Below are 23,763 nucleotides of genomic sequence, written 5' to 3'. Positions count from 1 at the left end.
GCACTTGGGGAATTCCCTGGTGGTCCAGTGGTTAGGAATCTATGCTTCCTCTGCAGGGGGCACAGATTCGATTCCTGGTAGGGGAACTAAGTTGCTGTATGCTTCGTGGCACAGCCAAAAAATTAATTAATTAATTAAAATGTAAAAAGTCACTGTCTTTCTCATCTCTGGCTGTGTATGATGAAGAGAGAGATGTTGAACCTACTTTAGAAAAAAAATCGGCATATTTTCGTATGCTCATATTCAAGATACTGTGTTACAGTACATTACAGAGTATGTGTGTAGATATTTCTAGAAAAGAGGTACTGTGAATCATCAGTTATTTTGAAGAAGTTAAACCTCTTCTGGACCTCTTGGGTAAAGATACCACAATGAGCATTAGCACTAAGCCTGGGGAAATGATGTAAGATCCAAGATTCTTGTAATTGTGGGGAGAGTCAGAAGATGAATGATGGTAGGTAAGTGTTAGTGATAACATTTGTACTTGTGTCTTAAGTGTAGACAACTCATATTTAAGAATTCAGATGGCATGTTGATTTTTCATATGATTGCCTATTAGTGTAAAAGAAACTAATTAATTGAAATTTTAACCAGTGAGTAAAGTAACCCCAGTTATCTTTTGATTAGACTGGAAGCAAAGGAAGCTGAAGAAAAGTAATGTGGTTTCCTTAAAGGCCTACAAGGGGCTGGCAGAGGTGGCTGTGAAGAGCCTGTGTGAGCTGCTGGTGGCCCTGCCTCATTTCAACTTTCACAACAACATCATTGTATTGATTGTCCCTCTCATGAATGACATGTCAAAATCGGTGGGTTGCTTTTGCTGCTTTTGCTTTTCCTTAACAGAAAATCCAAGACTATGTGATTATTTTTTTCCCTCTCTCTCAAAATTCTTTTGGGGTTCTTATTTATTGCTAAAATGGGGTCCGTTAAATACTGTCTCTTCAAGAAAATTGTTTGAAAATAAGTTTGTCACGGCGGTTCTGAGTAGCAACTGGTTTTACCCTCCAGGGAACATCACGCTTGTGTCTGCACACATTTGATTTTCAAGACTGTGGTGGTGGGAGGAGGGGATTGTTGCCGCTAGATCAAAGGTCAGAGAGGTTTCTAAACACCATATAGGACGGCCCTCACAACAAAGAATCACCTGGCCCAAAGTGTCAGTACCGCTGAAGTTGAGAAACACTGGTTTAGTGTAACATTTTATTTTTCAGATATCTGAAATGTGTTGTGAAGCAGTAAAGAAACTATTTAAACAAGATAAATTAGGCCAAGCTTCCCTGGGTGTAATTAAAGTGATATCTGGTTTTGTGAAGGGCAGAAATTATGAAGTTCGGCCAGAGGTAAGCCTTTCTTTTCTCACCTCGCATTGTGTTTGGTTTTAAAGTACAAAGTTAATTTTCAGCTGTTATGAAGCATTTGTTTTTTGTAGAAGTGTGTAAACTATAAAGTGAAAGTACTCCCCCAAAGTAACCACTCATAACAATTTGGCATGTATCCTTCTATCATAGACATTTATGGATACAGATAGAGACATGCTGTGTTTATATTTTTTTTAAAAATGGGTTTATACAATGGGAACTATTCTGGAGTTTTTATGGATTGTGGATTTCTGTAAAGGGCTATTCCATTCTTTTGAATGTCTGCCTTAGTATTCCGTTATGTGAATATGTAGTCCCTACTTGAAGGACGGCTGAGTTGTTTCTAAATTTTTGCTATTACAGTCAGCATAGAAAAGAACATCTTGGCCACGTTATTTTTTCACATTTGTGTGAATAATCTGTGAGTTAAGTTTCTTAAGTGTCGATTCTGTGTCCAACAGGATACACATTTAAATATTTGAGAGATAAAGCCAAATTGTCTTCCAAAAACATTTGAACACTTGTGTTCCCACCAATGATAGGAGTGTCATTTCCCTACAACCTACCCAATGTTGAGTATTTTCACTTTTTAATCTTTGTTAGTCTGTTGGGTAAAAAAGTTGTATATTAATAAATTGTTTATTTTGTTTACACATTTTTCTCAGTAAGGTTTTGCTTCCTTTCATACATTTATTAGTCATTTGAATATTTTACCTGTTTGTATTGTTTGCCAGTTTTTTTTCTCAGATATTTGTCTTTCTTAATGATACGTTAATTTTTTAAATACTCATTTATTTCAATAAAAGTTATGTACTAGGCCCTATTCTAGGTCCTAGGGATAAAGTAGTGAACAAAAGAAACAAAAGGTCTGTGTTTGTTGAGCTTACATAGTAAGCATATTAAATCTTTGTTATATAAATTGCAAATATTTACTTGTTCCTCTTAATCTTGTGGTCTTTTTGCTTCATAGAAGTTTTACATTTTACTTATTTTATGGAATTGATTTTTTTTGTATTCAAGAATATGAAGTATCTTACCTTTATGTTCTTAACTGAAGTTTTATAGTTTTCTTCTTTGGGGCCTTAGATATTTTTGTTAATTTAATTTTTTACTTTTTTATTTTATAACTTTGAAGTCTTCCTTTGTCATCAAACCCTTTTCATCACCTGAAGCTGATCATTTTAGCTGAACTGCTAAAATTACAAATATTGGGCTTAAATATTACTCAGAATTTTAGAGTAAGCAGATAATAGGGCTTGAATACAAAACTGGATGTGAGGAAACACTTTTATTTTATCGATGCTAGAATATAAACTGCTTTCTTTACTTTCTTGGTATTTGTTTGTTTTGTATGTTTACAATTTTTACAGTGGTTTTTTTTTTTTTAAGGTGTACGATGTGATGATTTAATGTATGTATACATTGTGAAATGATTACTACAGTCAGGTTAGCACATCCGTTACCTCTCATAATTACCTTTTTTTGTGTGGTGAGAATACTTAAGATCTATTCTCTTAGCAAATTGCAAGTGTATGATGGAATATTATTAACGGTAGTCCCCATGCTGTACATTTGATACCCAGAACTTATTCACCTCATAACTGAAAGTTTGTATCCTTTGACCAGTTTCCTCATTTCCTTCACCCCCTGGCAACCACCATTCTACTCTGGTTCTGTGTTTACCTTGAGATCATACAGTATTGGTCTTTCTGTGTCTGGCTTATTTCTCTTGGCATAATGTCCTCCAGGCTCGTCCGTGTGATCACAAATGACAAGATCTTTTTAATGGCTGAATAATATTCCTTTGTATTATATGTATTCACCACATTTGCTTTATTCATTCATCTGTCCAGCAGACATGTAGATTGTTTCCATATCTTGCCTTTTGTGAACAGTGCTGCAGTGAACATGGGTGTGCAGGTATCTCTTTGAGATACTGATTTCATTTCTTTTGGATATATACCCAGAAGAGGGATTGCTGGATCATATGATAATTGTATTTTTCAATTTCTTGAGGAGGCTCCATATTGTTCCATAATGGCTGTATCACTTGATATTCCCACCGACAGTGTACTAGGCTTTCCTTTTCTTTCTAACTGCACCGTGTGCAAGCTTGAATGCTTAGTTGCTCAGTCGTGTCTGACTTCTGTGCAACCCTATGGACTGTATCCTGCCAGGGTCCTCTGTCCATGGGATTCTCCAGGCAAGAATACTGGAGTGGGTTGCCATTCCCCTCTCCTGGGGAGTTTTCCTGACCCAGGAATCAAACCCATATCTCCTGCATTGCAGGTGGATTCTTTACCAGCTGAGCCACCATAACCATTCTAACAGATGTGAGGTGGTATTTCACTGCCATATTTATTTTCGTTTCCATGATGATTAGTGCTGTTGAGCATCTTTTCATTTGTCTATTGGTCATTTGTTGTTCGTCTTCTTTGGAAAACATGTATTTAGGTTCTTTGTTCTTTTTTAAGTTGGGTTATTTGTTTTTTTTCTGTGAGTTGAGTTCCTTATTATTTTGGATATTACCCCTTGCAGATACATGATTTGCAAATATTTTCTCCCGTTCAGCAGGTTGCCGTTGCGTCTTGTCAGTAGTCTCCTTTGCATGTGAAAGGTTTGCAGTTTAACATAGTCTAACTCATTTGTTTTGCTTTTGTTGCCTGTGCTTTTGGTGTTGTATCTGAAAAATTAATGTTCAGACCAGCGTCAAGGAGCTTTGCCCCTGCATTTTCTCTTATGGGGTTTTATGGTTTGGGGTCTTACACTTAAGTCTTTATTAATCCATTTTGAATTCATGTTTATGCCTGGTGAGATAAGGGTCCAGTCTCACAGCTCTGTGTGTGGATATCCATTTTTCCCAGCACCAGTTGTTGCAGAGACTGTCCTTCTCCTGCTCTGCTTTCCTGGTTCCTTTACCAAAGATGAGTAAGGGGCCGTGTGCTGCCTTCTTTGATTTGGAGTTATTTATTTGGGGAGGGAGCGTCCCTGATGGCTCAGCAAGTCAACAATCTGCCTGCAGTGCAGGAGACACAGGAGCCACTGGTTCAATCCCTGGGTTGGGAAGATACCCTGGGGATATTTTAGGAGCACACAGAATACCTACAAAACACTAAAATCTTCTGATGCCTAGAATGACTTAAGGTGCAGTATTTATCCTTTTCATTCTTCTTGGTTTCCATTCCACACTTTAAATGAAATTCTCAACTTTTTTCAAAATGTACATATAGGAACTTCAAAATAATATAAACCTGTAGTTCTTCCCCCTCCCCCCCCCCCCCCCCCGCAACACACACACACACACACAGAATACTGCTGTAACTGCTGGTCAGTAGAGTGGTGTCTTCCCCAGAAAATGTAGGATTTTAAGCCCCTTTGTCTTTGTGTTTGGATGGCCACTGTAGCACACAATACATCAATTTCTGAATTAGTTTCTGATTTTTTTTTTTAATGACTTAAGGCAGTAGTACACATGGACCCCGGACCAGCATCAGCTGGGCCCCTGTTACAGACCTGCTGAATCATAGACTTTGGGGATGGGGTCTAGCTGTTTGTGTTTTAACAAGCCCTCTGAGTGAGTGTGATATCTGATCAGGCTGGAGAACCACTGGCTTAAAGAAATTGTTTTAAAATGAATAATGCTAGTCTTCATATTATTTTTTTATTGAGAAAAAAAGATTAGAACTGTTAACTGCAGAATTGAATCTGATTTGGGAAATGAAAGCTGGTTTAGAAATATCTAAAATATCCTCGCCTCCCATGCTCGTCCAACCTTTTCTGGCCTGTCTGCTCTTGTCGTCCTGTCTACCAGTGCCACATTGAGTTCTCTTCTTCTTCTTATTTTCATTGCAAAGTAATATTATGTGTATTTAGACAAATGCTAGTGTCCAATCATAGACGAAAATTACTGAATATGTTTAACAAAAAGCTAATAGAACTTTGTATAAAATGTGATAAAAGATGTTGCAAAGTTTTTTTTGTTTTTTGGATTTTTTTTTTTAACTTGAAGAAAGGAAATAACATTGTTTAATGCTTATTCTGTGTAAAGTATTTGAAAGCAATATAAATATTAAGCTGTGTATTTGTGTTTTCTTTAATAACAGATGTTAAAAACATTCTTATGCCTAAGAATCAAAGAAGTAGAAGTGAAAAAAGATACAGAGGATATTAATAAACCAAAAAAGTTCATGACTTTTAAGGAAAAGAGAAAAACTCTATCAAGAATGCAGAGAAAGGTTTGATTGATTTCCTTTTTGGTTTTAATTGATTTTAGAGTAAAATCATAGGCATAGGTAAAAATCATAGTTAAATCATAAATATAAATATTTCAAAATCTGATATTTAGAGGATTTTGTTTTCCCCAGTTATTGCAAAGAAATGTTTTGTGAAATCAGCTTTAACTGACAATTCATTAGCAAAGAGAGCAACAGGTGAAGAGGTTTTCTTGCCATGTTGTCTTTTATCCTTTGGCTTTTTCTTGCCATGCTGGCTTTTAAGGTCGTCTTAGATTTGTTGTGGTAACACAGATTCCTTCCTTAAAAGAAAGGGTGTATTCATGTGAGGTTGGCAACAAAATAGGTTTTAATTGAATCTTGTTTTTCTATTGCTTTGGATTTGAAACCCAGGTTGAAATTCCAGACTTTTATTTATTTGCTATGGGATTTTGTAAGCTTTTTTTAAAAATTTTTAGTATTTTGAGAAATAGAACTAATAATAGCACTGCCTTGCAGGGGTCACTGTGCAGTTTAAATAGAATAACATAGGAAAACCACTTAACGGAGTGTACAGCACTGGGTGTACTATATAAACGTTAGTTAGCACCACCATCATCGTCATTATGATCTGTTCTCAAAACATTTCTAAACAGTTTATTAGGTTATCCAAATGGGTTATTAAGAACAAAATACAAAGTAATTTCCAGGAACATCCATCTGTGAATAACTTTTGAAAACAAAACTAATAACTTTTGAAAACAAGACAGAAATATCAGAAGGAGGGGACACATGTATACCTATGGCTGATTCTTGTTGATGTTTGACAGAAAACAACAGAATTCTGTAAAGCAATTATACCTCAAGTAAAAAATAAATTTTTTAAAAAGACAGAAATATCAAAATAGACTTAGTGATTGTTAACAAATGAAGGTTAATATTTAAATTATTTATACTACACTCTCCTAATGTAGGTTGGACATGCCTGTTAAGAACAGCATGTATGTGCCTACAGTGGGGAATCAGAGATTCTTAGCAGATCTTCAACAGCTTCATGTGAGGGAAGGAAACTATTCCTCAGTCAGTCCTCTGTATCTCAGGCAGTGTGGCAACCATTGTTTACTGCTCTTAACAGCAGGAGGGAGTGGGGAAAAATTGTTTTTTTTGTTGAATTTCTGTATGTATAGTATCTAGTTTTATGCATTGTATGTAAATAAGTTTGGAAAGTATTGTTGATGACTGGTTTTCACGTTGTACATGATTTCACAATAAGAATTCTTTCTGGGCTGAGCGTGTCCTTTTTTTTCTTTTTGAAAGAATTTAAGTTGTAGAAAATTTAAGTTACAGAGAGTAGCAATAGAATTTAAGTTACAGAGAGTAGTATAACATATCCCAAGTATTTACTATTCTGAAGAGCAAGTTTTAATACACTTCAGTTTTTTTCTTGAAAAGAAAGAAAACACTGGTGATGGAGTTGGAGCCCCTTTGTTCCTCTCTCCAATCCCATTCTTTTGTCTTCCTCCTCGGAGGCAGCCACTGTCATAAATTTGGTTTGTATATGTTTTTTATCCATGATTTTCTCTTTTTGCTTGTATTTGTATCTGTAGACAGTCTATAGTATTGTTGTATGTGTTTCATAATACTGACATATAATGCGTCTCTGAAACTAGCTTCTTCACTCAGTGGTACACCCTTTTTTAAAATCTATTTTCAGTGGAAGAAAGCAGAAGAGAAATTAGAGAGAGAACTTCGGGAGGCAGAAGCTTCAGAGAGTACCGAGAAAAAACTTAAACTGGTAGGCAGTTTCACACATTCTCTTATGCTTTTAAAACTGTTGTTAAGTGATCTTAACTAGAGACTTACTGTTTCAACTTATGGTTGTATGATTTTGGTTTACTTCATGGGACTTGGGTGTATGATATGCAGGAAATGTTAATCTGAATGATGATGGTAGTTTTAGGAAATAACAGTATGTGTATCTTCATTCTGTTTTGTTGAAACTCTTAAGGTTGAATAGTGAGGGAGGGATGGGAAAAGACTGAGCTTTCAAAAGTGATAGTTTTGGTAACTTGGGAGAAAGTATACTAGGTTATACTGAAGTCATTTTGTCTGTTCTCAGCACACGGAGACTCTGAACATCGTGTTTGTGACCTACTTCAGAATACTGAAGAAGGCCCAGAGGTCACCTCTCTTGCCAGCAGTTTTGGAAGGTCTTGCCAAGTAAGGGCTGTGTAGGTTGAAATCTTTTAAATTCTTTCTAAATAAATAAGACTGAAGTAATCATGAATTTTAAACAGGGTTCACTAATGATTACCTCATGTCCTCAGTTCTCATTCCTTTTCTATTTGTTACCAGCCTTTCCTTGAAACTGTTCATAACACTACACATTTTTTTGTTTTCTCACTTCAAACCTTTATTTTTTTTAATATCCTTCACTAACTCTTCCTGCTTACTCAGTTCTCACTTTCCCTAAGATTGATCCCTTAGTTCTGGTTTCCTTCTGCTCTGTAGTCAGTTTTCAGTCTTATATAATCTGTTCCTCTTAAGATAGGTCTTTTTGTATTATTCTGTGAACCCTGATGAACCTGTTGGGGGATGTGAGACAAAGTTATGGTTGTCATGATAGTTTTCTACAATTATTTGAGATATTGTCCCATAGAACAGTGCTATCTAATAGAAATATGGTGTGAACTACATATGTAATTTAAAATTTTCTTTTAACCACATTGAAAAGGAAAAAGAAACAGTGAAATCAATTTAAGTATATTTTACTGAATTTATTTTATCTAAAATATTATTTTGACATGTTCAGTTCAGTTCAGTTGCTCAGTCGTGTCCAACTCTTTGTGACCCCATGAATCACAGCACGCCAGGCCTTTCTGTCCATCACCAACTCCCGGAGTTTACTCAAACTCATGCCCATCGAGTCGGTGATGCCATCCAGCCATCTCATCCTCTGTCATCCCCTTCTCCTCCTGCCCCCAATCCCTCCCAGCATCAGGGTCTTTTCCAATGAGTCAACTCTTCGCATGAGGTGGCCAAAGTACTGGAGTTTCAGCTTCAGCATCAGTCCTTCCAATGAACACCCAGGACTGATCTCCTTTAGGATGGACTGGTTGGATCTCCTTGCAATCCAAGGGACTCTCAAGAGTCTTCTCCAACACCACAGTTCAAAAGCATCAATTTTTCAGCGCTCAGCTTTCTTCACAATTCAACTCTCACATCCATACATGACCACTGGTAAAACCATAGCCTTGACTAGGCAGACCTTTGTTGGTAAAGTAATGTCTCTGCTTTTTAATATGCTATCTAGGTTGGTCATAACTTTCCTTCCAAGGAGTAAGCGTCTTTTAATTTCATTGCTGCAGTCACCATCTGCAGTGATTTTGGAGCCCAAAAAAATAAAGTCTGACACTGTTTCCACTGTCTCCCCATCTATTTCCCATGAAGTGATGGGACCAGATGTCATGATCTTAGTTTTCTGAATGTTGAGCTTTAAGGCAACTTTTTCATTCTCCTCTTTCACTTACATCAAGAGGCTTTTTAGAGAATCTTCACTTTCTGCCATAAGAGTGAGTGTTAAACATTAAAGAGATATTTGACATTCCTTTTTTCATAATGTATCTTCGGGAAGTGGTATATATTTTACATTGTAGCACATCATCTCAGTTTGGACAAGCTGCATTTCAAATGCCTGATGGCCAGTGGCTACCATTGTTTGGCAGCCCAGCTTTAGAGATAGGAGTAATGTCTGAAAGATAGAGAAAAGGCAGATTCGGTTCAATATAGAAGAAATTGCTTCCTAATGACTAGAGCTGTTTGGTGATGAAATGGTTTGCCTCGTAAGATAGTGTGGTTCTTGTCATTGAAAGAGAGGTTAGTGAGAGATTCAGAGAGAAGGTATTATTACATTAAGGAGGACCTGTTTGTTTTTTCAGTGACCAATTTCTATATTTAAACAAATTCTTAATAATAGTCATTTATTAATACAAATTCAAATAATGCAGTTAAAAATTAAAAGATCATAAGTTCCTTTCTTTCCTATTTAGTCAGTTCAGTTCAGTTACTCAGTTGTGTCCGACTCTTTGCAACTGCATGAGTCGCATCACGCTAGGCCTTCCTGTCCATCACCAACTCCCGGAGATTACTCAAACTCATGTAAATCTGCCTACCTGTCTTCTTTCATATAGATTGAATCTTTCACACAAATGTATACTGTTCTGTAACTTTTCTCTTTTTGATAAACAGTTATTCTGTGTATCCTTCCTTGTTAGTACATACAGACCCACTTTTAAGTTCATGATACTCCATTTTATGGATATATAATACTTTATTTGATCAGTCCCCAGTGCTACACTGGAAATAGCTTCAATGTACTTATATGCATATACTGCTAGGTGGAAGAGTATGTTCATTTTAAATTTTGATAATTATTGCTGTATTACTTCTCCAAAAGGTTGTATCAATGCACAGGGAATCTATGACCTCTAAGGTCTTTCCTTCTAATATTTACTTTGTGTCAAAGGCTCTTTTGCACTAATACTGAAGAGATATTCTGACTTGAACTACTTCAGTGCCTAACATTTTATAGTGTACAGAGTACTATGACATTTAGTAGCTCACATGATTCTTTAAATCTATTGAGTTATCTCAGTCATTTCTAGAAATAAAAGGCCAGAATTTAGGATTATGTAGGTAATTAATTGGAGAGCCTGAGCTGGGCACTAGGTCCAGCGTTTATATTTTTTAAGCTTTCCGAGGGTCTGTTTTCTTGTTAATAGCAAAATCTTTCCTCTCTTCCTTCTTCTGCCCTGTTTCCCTAGAAGCTGTAACTGATGACTCCTTTGTTACTTAGAACATCGCTTGGGCACTTAGGCAGCTTGTCTCAGAGAAGTAGTTTGCTTTCAGCACCTTCTTTCTCTGAGCAGGAGTATTTTTGAAATATATTTAATTTGTTTAGTGCCTCATATCCTCCTGCTGAGTATAGTGTCTAGTTGTGGATGAATTGTCCAAGAGGCCAGTATGAATTAATGAAAAATATAATCACTATCATCTCTAGCATAGCTAACATTTTGAAACAAGTAATATTAAAAACATGGTTTTAAAGTCGTTTAATTTTTAAGTTCTCTATATCTATTTTTACATTACCTTTTAACCAAATTTTGTTTGATTCTAGGTTTGCTCACCTTATAAATGTGGAGTTTTTTGATGATTTATTAGTAGTTCTACATTCTCTCATTGAGTCTGGTGTAAGTAACTCTACTAATGAATTACTTTTTAAGATATAAATTGTAGTTATTCTTAATATCCCTTTTTTGTCTTTGTCTTTTGAAGGACTTAAGCTATCAAGAAAGTCTTCACTGTGTCCAGACTGCTTTTCATATTCTTTCTGGGCAAGGTAAGATAGTTTCTTGACCAAGTTCTGCTTGTCTTAGCCTGTGAAGGCTGTAACATACCTAATTGATGTTTGTTGTCATTTCAAAGGTGATGTTCTGAATATTGATCCAATGAAATTCTATACTCATCTTTACAAAACACTGTTCAAATTACATGCAGGTATGTATGTTTTAGATAATGTGTCTTTAATAAATCTTTATCTTTTAAGATTATGTTGTGACTGCAGTTCTAGTCAATGAGAATTGAGAAATAGGAGCTAGTTTATAAAATGCTGACCTGCCAGTGCCACACATCTGTATTTCAGAAAACTTTTGGAATTGACTGGAGATGAATTCCAATTCAGAGCAATACATAGGCAGGGTAGCACTGCTTCATCAGTTAGGGAAATGATGTGGGACAGGCACGACAGGTTCATCTAGGATTTTTTTAGTTCAGTGAAGTTGCATAGTGAAAAAGGGATGAGACCAGCCCTGAAGGGACTTATCTGCTGTTTTAGGTGCTACGAATGAAGGTGTTGAGACCGTCCTCCAGTGTCTTGATGTCATGCTGACTAAACGCAGAAAGCAAGTTTCTCAACAGCGGGCCCTTGCCTTCATCAAGCGCCTTTGTACCCTTGCTCTTCATGTGCTTCCAAATTCGAGCATTGGCATTTTAGCAACTAACAGAATATTAATGCATGTAAGTAGGGTGCAAACAAATAGAGCATAGTTCTCGCTGTGTAACAGTGGTATTTTGTTTGATGTATGTCTTTTCCCCCATTTACATTATTATTTTAATTATAAAAGTAATTCATATTTGTGATAAGATTAGGTAATAAAAGAAGTACATAAAATTATGAAAAGAAAACATTCCACCCCTACTGACATTCTCCAGAAATAACCGTTTTTACCAGTTGATGCGTATCTGTCCAGAAGACTTTAAAAAATTCATATATAAATGTTTATGCTAAATACACACAAGTAGTAATCACTCAGTCATGTCCAACTCTTTGCGACCCTATGGACTGTAGCCCACCAGGCTCCTTTCCATGGGATTCTCCATGCAAAAATACTGGAGTAGATTGCCATTCCCTTCTCCAGGGGATCTTCGCGACACAGGGATTGAACCCTGGTCTCCTGCATTGCAGGCAGATTCTTTACCATTTGAGCTACAGGGAAGTCCTAAACACACACAAACAACATAATTTTTTTTCTTTTATCGGAGAGGGGATTATGATTTACATTTCTGCTCTACAACTTTTCTTTTTAACACTTAATGGTGGCGAACACATTTTTGTGTCAGTACGAATACGGCTACTTTGTCTAGTTAATGACTGCTGGTTTAACATGGTTCTTACTGTGTGAAAGCACTGTTACAATGCTTTGCAAAAATTAATTCACTTAATTTTCATAGCAACTCTGAAGTAGCTACTATTTTTCTCATTTATAGATAGGAAAAACTGAGGTCCAGAGAAAGAAACTTGCCTAAAGTGACACTTCTAGCAAGTGGCAGAGTTGAAATTAAAATTTAAGCAATCTGGCTTTTACACTTTGCATTTTTCTTTTGATGGACATAAGTTGTTTGCTTCTTTGCTATTATAAATGATGCTATAGTGAATATTCTTATATGTGTATCTAATGTAATTATTTCTCTGAAAAAGATTCCTAAAAGTGGGGTTGCTGAGTGAAAGAATATCTGTTTTCTTTTGCAAGATGAAATGAATTATTTTCAAAGCAAGCTAAGAAATATTCTTTTGCAGTTTTTGTTCTGTTATGGGACAAACTTAAATTGCAGAAATTAAAACTAGGTATAAAGTACATGTACTTGTATCTCTTATGTAACTATAGAACCAAATTATGTTTAAATGGAAGTAAAAGTACAGAATCCAATAGCATCCTTAAAATTAATAATATTGCTTTAATTAGTCCTTCTTTTAATGTGACATTTTTGCAGACTTTCCCTAAAACAGACTTGTTGCTTGACAATGAATCTCAGGGAAGTGGGGTTTTCCTTCCTGAGCTGGATGAACCCGAGTACTGCAACGCTCAGAACACCGCTCTTTGGGAACTGCATGCACTGCGGGTAAGAGTCCCCCCCAGCCCTTTCCTTTTTGTGAAAAATATTTTTCAGTTTTTGCCCAAATAGTTATAATTGCCAGAGAACTTAATGTATTTTGTTTTGGGACTGCGTTTCCTACAATTCCTGTCTTAATAGTCCATATCTCACTTTGCTCTTGCTATTAAGATGCTGAGATGCATTTTCTAAGGAAGCAGAAAGTGGTGACAGTGTATTGTAGGGTGAGATTTCCTGAAATCTTTCCCTGACACTATTCAAAATAGAAGATTCGTTATCAGGAATATTTGTATTGGGTCCTATCCAGGGAGACTTTCAGAAGCCTGCCAGTTTCAAGAGGGTTTAACCTATGTTGTGACCCTATAGTGTGAACAGTAGCATTCGAGTGGAAATACATTTCAGGAAACCTGTTGTAAACTAACTTTTTTACTCTGAAAGAGAAATTGCCTTTTGCTTTTCCTTTTCATACTGTAAAAGCAACTTGTGAGCAAATATACTGTTTTTTTCTGTGGGTAGGTGGTTCTAATGAATTAGATATGCATTTGCGGTTTTTAGAAAAAGTGGTGTTTATTAAACTTTGGCTCGTGTCTTATAAAATACTGACCTGCACAAAATGTGGTTGTCCTCTTTCCCCTTCAGCGACATTACCATCCTATAGTGCAGAAGTTCGCTGTTCACCTCATTGCCGGAGCCCCTTCGGAAGGCTCGGAAGCGCTCAAACCAGAATTGAGCCGAAGGTAGTATGTAGCATCGCCTTATCATAGAACTGCAGATTTTAGCTAATAGCTGTTTTGACTATGACAAATCTGTTTTTTACAAAGTAATAGATTTCAAAATGGAAAGTGGCAATTGGTCATCTGGATTTGGTCCACTTCATATTCTTGAGTTATTCCAAGGAGAAAACATTGCTGACTGAGATTTGGTTTGTTTTGCATAATTACTTTTTTTTTTAGTTATAAAAAGTTTCACACATACAGATAAGTAGAAAGAATAGTGAATTCCCAGGTGCTTATTATTTAGGTTCAACATGTAATAAGATGATGCCATATTTGCTTTATGTGAAAATCCCTGAGTCTAACCAGATTCCCTTTTCCCCTCCCCTCTGAATGGTTCTGCTAGGACCAGAAGGGGAGAAGTGAGGAGGCAGAGAGAAGAAGTGCTTTGAGCCCTGCCATCGAGAAGACAGCACTTTCTCTTCTTAGCCCTCACAACTATCTTTTTGTGCCCCCTGACCAGTCAGAATCTGGACTGCCACTTACAGTGTTCATCTTACACTCTTTCAGATGGGGAAAAGGGGGTCCTCCTAAAAGAAGTTTCTTTACCCACAACTTTTTATTCTGAAAAATTTCAAAAAGTACAAAGAAGTTGAAACAGTAGTAATTAATCTTTTTCTCCCCCCCCACCCCCACACAAGATCAATTAGGAAATACTTCATTCTACAGAAGACACCTTTGTGATAGTTCCACCATTCAGAATTAATATTGTGCCTTAGATTTTCCCCTTCCATTACAGCCCCATTGGTTTCTTTATTATTATTATTATTTTTTTTTTTTTTGGTTTCTTTAATCAAAGACCACAGACAGGTGGCCTGAAGACAAGATTTTCTGGCCTCTTCAGTGTTTGAACAAAAGTCTGATTCGTTGCTAAATTGTCAAATTTGGGAGAATTCATCCAAAAATCACATTTCCAGCTTCTCTGGAAATACTGGGAGAGATGACAAAACAGATCTGTATTTTTACGTCATAATAGTCAGCTACCCACCTCTCTTAATGAAGTATAAAATTATAATTTCCTATAAACCCTTTTCATTCTGGGTAGGATAGAGATAACCTTTGCCCTTCTTCAGTCTCAGATCATTAAGGACTCATTTACATGCAAGGGTATGGACATTTATTCTATCCTGATTGGCCCCTGCTTGCTTCCAATCCAAGCAAACAACTGAAGAATGCTGTTGGAAATCCGTGGAAGATAACTCCATGCCTTGTATTCTCGTGACTAACTTAACACTTAGTTGCATATTGTTCACGTAACTGATTGAGTTGGGATTTGATCACATTAAATTTGAGGTCTTTTGCTCAGCCTTTTTGTTCAAACTTCTATTTATCAGTGTATACCAGACCTATCTGAGGTGGATTTAGTTGGATAACGAAATTGTAACATAGGGATTTAGGACTTATTTTGTATGTGTGTGTTGCTGGTTTTCAAAGAAAACAAAAGTACTAATTAGAAAAGATATGTGTATCCTTAAGTTCATCACAGCATTATTTACAATAACCAAGATATGGAAGCAACCTAAATGCCCATCAATAAATGAATGGATAAGGAAAATGAGGTATTTATGACTGGAATGTTACTCAGCCATGAAAAAAAGTATTAAAGCTTGCCCTTTGCAACAACATGGATGGGCATAGAACGTATTATGCTTGGTGAAATAAGTCAGAGAAGGACAAATACTATATGATTTCACTCTCAGAATAAATGAACCAACAAAACAGAAACAGTCATGGATACAGAGAACAGTGAGGTGGTGCCAGAAAGGAGGGGGTTAGGAGGAGGAGAGAAATAGGTGAGGGAGATTAAGAAGTATACATTGAGTACAAATTATTTTCTCTGGGTACGATCTAATTCTTTGGGTACAATCTAACTTTACAGGTTATACAGATGGGTTGGTGTCTTTACATTTCTTATGTTTGTTATTATAGATCTGCTGCAGAACTTTTTGAGGCGTATAGCATGGCAGCAATGACCTTCAATCCTCCTGTTGAATCTTCAAACTCCAAAAGGAAGGTATGTGGTAGTTTTCATTATTTTTTTAAAAGATGAAATAAAAACTAAATGTCTCTTAGTAGCTGATTTCAACTTGCTAAACTGTTTTCTAGGTGTTTGGTTTTTTTTTTTTCATGTTTAGGAGTTGATGGTAGGGTGAATTTCTGGGATTGGAATCCTATGGAGATAGGAGACTCTCTTATTCAGTGTAGACTAGCTGACACGTCCAAGACCTGACACAGCCCCTGTCATCATTATGTTTCACGTGTTGGTTTGATGTCAGCTGTTGCCATTTTTAGCTTTGCTTACAGCATAAGCAGACTTTTAACTCATACTTCTAATATTTTTTCAGGATAAAGTTTTACAAGGGGATTCATTTTTAAATGAAGAGTTAAGTCAACTGATCAAAAGACATTGCAGTCAAGTTGCTACTCAGTTGCCTCTGGATTTTACCAAATGTTTGGAAACATCACTACGGTAGTAGAAGAATGAGGAGTCACTGGACTTCATGTATTTTTGTGTGTTTGTGCAGGTGCACATAAAGATATATTGTTAATTTAGGACTTTCTCTTGAGGAGAAAGAATTATCTTTTGCGTGGCACAGGGTTCTGCCCCAATCCTAAAAATACGCACAGGAAAATCAAGACTATGAGATTGCTTTTTACCAGTCAGTTACTCTTTATAACCAAATAAATCTATTTTTATTGCACCACCATGATGGAAGTGAGAAACAGTCTAAATTTGAGTGTATATATTTTTATGAAAATTTTTGAGAAAAGGAAAAATAGCTTGCAATTGGATACCAAGTTCTTTGGCTCTTAGTGGACAATAAACTTCAAGAAGTAACCTAATTTGGTATATGGGGGAAAAAAATGAGTGCTCATCATGGTTGCTTTCGCAGAAAGTTTGAGTGTGATTCTAGTCTGTTGGAAGTCCTTCATATTTTCTGACATACTCTGGAGGGTGAAAGGGGAAAAATTCCTTCCAAGTGGAAAAAACCAGTCTGAGACTTTACCATTCTGTCTTAAGGATAAAAGGTATCCAGTGAGGGTCTTTTGGGCTTTCCAGGTGGCACTAGTGGTGTAAAGACACCAACCACCTGCCAGTGCAAGAGATGTGAGAGATGTGGTTTTGTTCCCTGAGTCAGAAGATCCCCTGGAGGAGGTCTTGGCAGCCCACGCCAGTATTCTTGCCTGAAGAATCCCACGGACAGAGGAGGTAGGAAGGCTACGTGGGATTGCAAAGAGTTGGACACTATTTAAGCAGCTTAGTGTGCATGCAGCACGGGGGGGCTTTGATTTTATTCCCCCCGTCCCTTTTTTTTTTAATGGATGAAATGCCTATCCTTAGGAATATAAGTAAAAAAGTAGTATTTTATGTGACTGTTAACATATTCTAGGAATGGCCTATGAAATAAGTATTTTAATTACCAGTTTATAAATATTCTTTACTGTGAATAGTTGAGTAAAACAGCTGCCTTTTTCTATTCTTTTGAGAATTAAAAAAAAAGCACAGCAGTCCAACTAGTTTATAAAATCAGTTTTGAGGCTTGATTATTTAATGGTGAGAAATGTATGATTCAACATATAAATATTTGCTTCTAACCCACTTTATAGATATTAAAAGCCAGAAATGTTATGAATATTTGTTTAGATGACCAAGGGGTCTTTCCCTGTTGGAACACAAGTGACCAGGACATGTCACAAATCATTTATTTTTCCAAACATATATAAATACATTTATATTTCACTTTGGCAGCAGAAACTATACTTTAAATGAAAGATCAATTTTAAAACAGAAGTTCATCAACTATTCCACAGTTGCACTATGCTTTTAACCTTCTTGTTACATATACAGAGAATCACAGTGGGACCATAAAATTATACATCTTGTATTTGAATATACTGTATGAATTGCTGCTGCTGCTGCTAAGTTGCTTCAGTCATGTCTGACTCTGTGCAGCCCCATAGATGGCAGTCCACCAGGCTCCCCCATCCCTGGGATTCTCCAGGCAAGAACACTGGAGCGGGGTGCCACTTCCCTCTCCAATGCATGAAGGTGAAAAGTGAAGTCGCTCAGTCATGTCCAACTCTTAGCGACCCCATAGACTGCAGCTTACGAGGCTCCTCCATCCATGGGATTTTCCAGGCAAGAGTACTGGAGTGGGTTGCCATTGAATTGAGGATGAAACATACTTGTGCATTTAACTTCTACAGTCTTGTACTGATGGGTTTCATTTTCAGAGCTAAATATTGTACTCATTAATGATAACACACACAGACATACAGCCCGAGGCTATTATAAACTAGTCTTCATATCTGTTTCTTTAACTAGATATATATTGAACACCTGCTATGTGCTTCGCATTGTGCTAGGCACTTCAAAGTGAACTGGGTTAACAACAGACATGATACAGCCTCAGTCTTCCATGCCCTTGTATGCAGAGTCAGATCATTTTTGTTTGAATGAGGCATTACCCAGTTGAGTGTCAAAGTGAGTTGTTGAAGTTCAGAGACCTGTATCATCTGAAACAGGGAAGGTTTCAGAGGCCTGCTTAATGGCAGACTTCAGCATAGCATGTTTTAGATCTAAGAGATGTATACAAACAGCTTGGTAATCTTGGAGATTCAGTATCTCAAAAACATTCAGGAAGTCCTGTCAAAATCCTTAGCCATCAGGCAAGCCAGTCTCCTTTTCTAGTAACTTTTTGGAGGGTCCAGGGATTGCCCTGTTGTCTTGCTGCTGATGTGAGAGAAGCAACTGGAGGGGTTCAAGGCTGCCATCTAGAGATTTCTTTAGCTGTAGGCTGCCTCTCACTGTGCCAAGTTTAAGATCAGACACCAGTCAGGAAAATCCTCCTTAGTGGCATGGCAGCAGAGTTGTGGAGTTTTATGCTTTAGTTAATTCTGTTTTACCAGACCAGTACACAAGGTCTTATCACTTTTCGGAATTAAGCAAGGCCTGTGGGTGTCTGGCAGAGGAGGAGAGGTCTACAGAGATATTGGAAAGGGAGAGAACAGAGGAAAGGAAAGATGTAGTTTTTAAGAAAAGAACATACGGAGCCACTGGGGATGCCAACTGTCATTAATGAGCCTCCACTGTCTCCAGAGCCATCAAGATGAGAGACCTTTGTTGAAAAGTAAATTTGAATTTTGACTCGCTTTTGTTGAGTCTGGACTCCGTATTTCCCCCCAACTGGAGAATTTATAAATAACTTTTACTTGCTAAAGATGACATGAAAGGAGGTGTTCCTTCAGGAGGGCACTTTCTGCCCAAATAATGTTGTTACTTCCTACAAGTTTATCCTCAGACTTATTCTCAACTCCTTCACACCCTTATGTGATCTTACATTAGTTGGCAAGACAGTAAATTCCAGATGAGGTGATAGGAAGTTACTCTGTTTCTTCTGGCGTCACACATCACATTGGATTCCCAGTCTAAATCCTTTCCTGCCAACTCCTGTAATCTTAAAAGTTGGAATCACCCAGCAGAGGGACAGAATTCATGCTCCTTTCTTTCTGTTTTCAGTGAAGCATCTTAAAATATTTTTCCTCAAAATCTTGTAATAAACCCAGCTTACATATTTAGATTCTTTCCCATATCAACTTTACTGATGAAAGTTTGCTACCCAGGTTTTTAGTAGTCTGAAAAGTATGAAATGGTAATGGGTATGAGCCTGGGTGGCTATTTTAGATGCATTCTAAACAGTAGGACAGTTTCTTTCGTTTGGTATACTAATGCAGCTGTATAATTCAGAGAAACTTTAAATCAAAATTTCTTACTTTTGGCAAACACCAGGTTGTGTTGGTTAGTTGTAATAATAGAGTAAACCCTCTACATTTTTGAGCAATGTGTCCCTCCTAAAATCCCCAGGACTCAAATACCTTAGAGTATGTACTTTTACCTCACAGTGGGATGAACAACCAAGATGGGTTGCGACATAGGCAGAAGGCTGGGTTCACTCACTTGCTAAAACCAGTCTCAAGGTAAGTTCCAGATTTTATGCTAAGGACCCTGGGGTGGGATGGAGGGCTTAGAGTCAAGACCAGTTGATAAAACCTAGTGAGACCAGTCTTGCTTTCCACCTCACCACTCTGCACAGTTTTCATCTTGACTCTAGCCAGCTGGACTTGTAACTCGATTTTTATGACACAGTAACACCAACCAGAGGCTTCTCTGGTGGCTCCATCAGTCAAGAATCCACCTGCAATGCGGGAGACCTGGGTTTGATCCCTGGGTTGGGAAACTCCCCTGGAATAGGATATGGCAACCCACTCCAGTATTCTTGCCTGGAGAACTCCCATGGACAGAGGAGACATGGGCTGCAGTCTATGGAGTTGTAGAGAGTCGGAAAGCACAGCAAAGCCCAAACAGATGGCAAAAACGCCCATTAGTTGAGACAAGTTTGATGACGGTTTCTGGAAAAATTTTTAAAGTGAAGGCAGACCCTCAATTTTTGGAGGTCTTGTGAGCTAAACAAGACCAACAACAACAAAAAAATAAATAAATAAATAAAGTGAAGGCAGCATTGTGCATTTGTTGTAGACTGATTATTTCATTTAAAAAGAAACCTGTAGTACTGTACAAACAGCATCAAATTGAAATAGCCTGAATGCTGTTGACAAGTAAACGGTGATTCTTTTAGCAATAAGGCTTTGACTTAGTCAGAACTTCCAATAACATGAAAGCTGTGTTGTGTTTTTGATACTTTTGTTAGAGTACACAAAGAAGGGGGAATTGTTTTATTCATTTTTTTTTTATGGTGAAAATGTCTTAAAGCAGAGATTAGAGATTTTAGTATGTTTTATAATTTGAAGAAAAACATCAAATTTGAAGGTCATTAGAAAGATAAAATTTGGATTTTACTTTAGAGGAACACATTTCATGTGAAGAGTCACAATTTGCTTCGTGCCAAGAACAAGACAAATCCTTTACCACTTACATGATAGTCTTATACAGCAAGGTTTTAAAAATAATTTACATTAAATGGCAAGATACATGAAATTCTGGCCTATTTCAGGTATTCAGGGCATACATTTTCTTTTAAGGAGATTTGTTTTCAAATAGTGAAATAGAACCACTAATGCTTCTAATCTGCAAGCAATATCAAGAAAGCTATGTATAATAAATACATAGGTACAGTGTCAGTACAAACCTCGTAAAATAAATAAACACCAACTCAGTCTACTTCTGCGTTAGAAACATGGTTAAGTTTCTTAGTAAGATGCCACAACTCAGTAGATAACATTATTCTAAATTCATTTTGTAGAAACCAAAAGTCTGTGAATATAAGTAATAAACATAAAAAACCCAACATCATTCTATATGTAAAAAGAAACACTATAGGAGAGTTCACGATGGTACACAATACAGAGAGTAGATTGAATTTTTAATGAGTCCTAGAGGACATATTTACATGTGCAATGCCCCAAAGCTTCCAATTCTTAGCCATAATAGGTATGACTAAACTAGCCTGCTTGTTTTCTTACCTCTGTGCATCTTGTTCCCAGTTTTCTAAGTCAGGTCAGCAAACTGTGGCCCTTGAGCCAAATCCAGCCTGCCACCTGCTTTTGTGTGGCTGTTGAACTAAGAATAGTTTACATTTTAAAATGATTTTTTTAAAAAATCCAAAGAGGAATATTTATGCCATGGGAAAATGATATGCAATTCCAATTCCAATGTCTTTAAATAGTTTTCTTGGATCACAGCCACCACATTCAATCATGTATGTATTGTCTATGGCTGCTTTTGCACTAAACTGAGTCATTGCAACAGAGACCATTTGGCCCATAAGAACAAAGATATTTACTGACTAGCCCTTTACAAAAGTTTGCTGACTCCTGTTCTAAGTCAATTATTGCAAGCTTAGCTGTGGTTTTTCCAACTGTTGACATGTAAAATGGCAGTCTGCTGGGCTTCTTTCCTTCATTCAGTAGGAAACCAGTTGATAGCAAGCCCTGTACCATTTTGCTTGACCTCAGTGTGGACCTCATATCAAGAGTTCAGAAATCGTAAGTTTCCAGTTTAGTTTATGAAAATAAGGGAATTATATTTGTCTCCATTATGTTCGTTCTTGATTTTAACTTCTTGCCAAAAGATCTTCACCTGTAAAGTTGTATACATAGGCTTGTTAGTATTAATATCTTCAAAGTGAAGCAGCAGAAACAATTCACAGTGTAGCAAGGTTTAGGGTTGTTCAACCAACAGAAACCCACAGCTCTGGTGGCTGGGTTTGGGGCAGAGAGTATTTCCTATAAACTCATAGTGTTAGAACATGATGTTCCTGGGAGGTGGAACATTAGGCTATTTCTGCCCTGGAACACCACATTCTTTAGAAAGTTTTTTAACCACAATTAAACTGTTCAGCTTTTTCTTTTCTTTTTTTTTTAAAAGGTGGACTTCTTTCAACTGGTTAAATATATTACTTAAGATAAGGTAAATAATAACTTGTTTAGAAATTCTTAGATGATTATTAGGGGGTAACTCTTGAAACTTTAGAGGTGAATATTTCAGAACAAATAACATGAAATATTATGTTGCTCAGAAAGCAATAAAAATACTAAACTTGTTTTCTTATGAGCATATACAGAAAGGCCCTTCTTTTTTCACAAGTGCTCTTTCTTGGAGACACTATTTGTAAAGTTAATAACATGGGACATATACTACTATATATACATCTATGCACCAATGGCTATTATTCTTTCAATGACTGTTAAAGAGAACCTTCCCCAAATTTAGGGAAAGAAGTCAACTGACTGATTATGAATTTCTGCTTATGATAGGAAAATTGAATCCAAAGGTAGTCATCTAAAGCACCACCACCTTCCCTATTCTCATAAAATATAAGCAATTAGTAATGCTCATTAGAGCAAGCACATTATTTTGAAGTCAGGTTTCTAATGGAGTTGTATTATATACTTATTAATCTTATGGCACACCCAGGGCTCTTCCTCTGCCAAGTGTAATTTCACTCTATCATTAACGGAGGTTATAACAGAGAAGTGAGAGGTGTGCATAACATTATCACACCTATGATTTATTTGATGCTAAGTTCTTAATATGGAGAACAATATTTGAAATTCTGATCACTGTCTTTACTGTGTGTGCTCACAGACCTACTACCATGATGAGTCATTTTCCAAAAGCTGGAGAGGCTCAACACGGTGCTTAATCCTAAAGCTCACTTAGTTCTTGGAGAAGGTACTATCTCAGTGACACTGTCACTGAGAAGGAAAGTAAGTTGAGTCTGGAACTTTAAAAACAAGATACCAGGAAATTCTCTGGTGGTCCAGTGGTTAGGACTTTGCATTTTCACTGTCAAGCACCCAGGTTCAATTCCTGGTCAGAGAACTAAGAGGAAGGAAGGTGGTAATAAAGATAACTATAAAAAAGGGGGAGGGTGTGAAATACCAGATGTACCACAACAGAAAATGGGTGCTGAGCCTTCTCAGAGTCTGGAACAGCCCAGGGTTTCACTATTCTGTGCGGATTCAGTATTATCTGATGCTGTATGATGTAGACTGCTGCCATGGTGCTGAGATTTCTTTCTGGTGAGTCTTTGCATACAGAACCTAAACAGCCCTGACTCGGAATAGTGGGGTGTGCAGAAGCTCTGGAGAAGGTGATTTCCTGTATTTCACTGTGGCTGTTTTGAAAGAGGTTTCTTTGTAAGTGTATCTGGGGCACCAGTTGTTTTAGGAGTTGCTTCTTAAACATTGACTCAATATGGGCTCTTGTAAGTCAGATTTGGCCCCATCAAGAGGTATCAATAAATACTTTTAATTGTGAGCTACAGTTTTATATAAGAAATATCTGATTGTGATACAGACAGATGATGCAGCTGTGTAATATAGGCAACAATGCCTTCACCATGCTGTTGGTCTCTCAAGGATTTTAAATCTTAAAACTCTATGATGGAACAGGTGAAAAGAGGGCTTTAATAATCCCTTGAGTTCATTAAAGAACTAAGTGAAAGAAGAGAT

The 23,763-nt window shown here is 36.9% G+C and overlaps 2 protein-coding genes and 1 non-coding gene across 6 annotated transcripts in view; 2 read left to right on the top strand and 1 right to left on the bottom strand.

Moving 5' to 3' along the window:
• Window positions 1–23,763, top strand: part of NOC3L (NOC3 like DNA replication regulator) — a 45,880-nt gene that overhangs the window by 10,376 nt on the left and 11,741 nt on the right. Inside the window, exons 9-22 of one of the 4 annotated variants that reach the window (XR_010661547.1) lie at window positions 628–803; window positions 1,209–1,337; window positions 5,459–5,590; window positions 7,281–7,361; window positions 7,686–7,786; window positions 10,743–10,815; window positions 10,901–10,964; window positions 11,051–11,122; window positions 11,460–11,641; window positions 12,896–13,024; window positions 13,655–13,752; window positions 15,718–15,802; window positions 19,693–20,222; window positions 20,304–20,474. Coding sequence is in view for 3 of the 4 variants with exons in the window: in XM_065922945.1 (XP_065779017.1) it covers window positions 628–803; window positions 1,209–1,337; window positions 5,459–5,590; window positions 7,281–7,361; window positions 7,686–7,786; window positions 10,743–10,815; window positions 10,901–10,964; window positions 11,051–11,122; window positions 11,460–11,641; window positions 12,896–13,024; window positions 13,655–13,752; window positions 15,718–15,802; window positions 16,134–16,262 (1,451 nt within the window). In the remaining variant the exon portion in view is untranslated. Of the gene's footprint in view, window positions 1–627; window positions 804–1,208; window positions 1,338–5,458; window positions 5,591–7,280; window positions 7,362–7,685; window positions 7,787–10,742; window positions 10,816–10,900; window positions 10,965–11,050; window positions 11,123–11,459; window positions 11,642–12,895; window positions 13,025–13,654; window positions 13,753–15,717; window positions 15,803–16,133; window positions 18,817–19,692; window positions 20,223–20,303; window positions 20,475–23,763 lie in introns of those variants that run through there. The other 3 variants (XM_065922946.1, XM_065922945.1, XM_065922947.1) reach the window with 3 other exon arrangements.
• The window catches only part of PLCE1 (phospholipase C epsilon 1), a 358,298-nt gene continuing 355,156 nt past the window's right edge, over window positions 20,622–23,763 (bottom strand). The window contains exon 33 of the mRNA XM_065922944.1: window positions 20,622–21,886. The gene's annotated coding sequence lies outside the window, so the exon portion shown is untranslated. The remainder of the gene's footprint in view (window positions 21,887–23,763) is intronic.
• Window positions 23,059–23,131, top strand: TRNAE-UUC (transfer RNA glutamic acid (anticodon UUC)). Its single transcript has one exon. It is a non-coding gene; the product is annotated as a tRNA-Glu (tRNA).

Source organism: Muntiacus reevesi, chromosome 2, assembly GCF_963930625.1.
Source record: "Muntiacus reevesi chromosome 2, mMunRee1.1, whole genome shotgun sequence".
NCBI lineage: Eukaryota > Metazoa > Chordata > Mammalia > Artiodactyla > Cervidae > Muntiacus > Muntiacus reevesi.
This window is presented reverse-complemented; position numbering and strand designations above follow the sequence as displayed.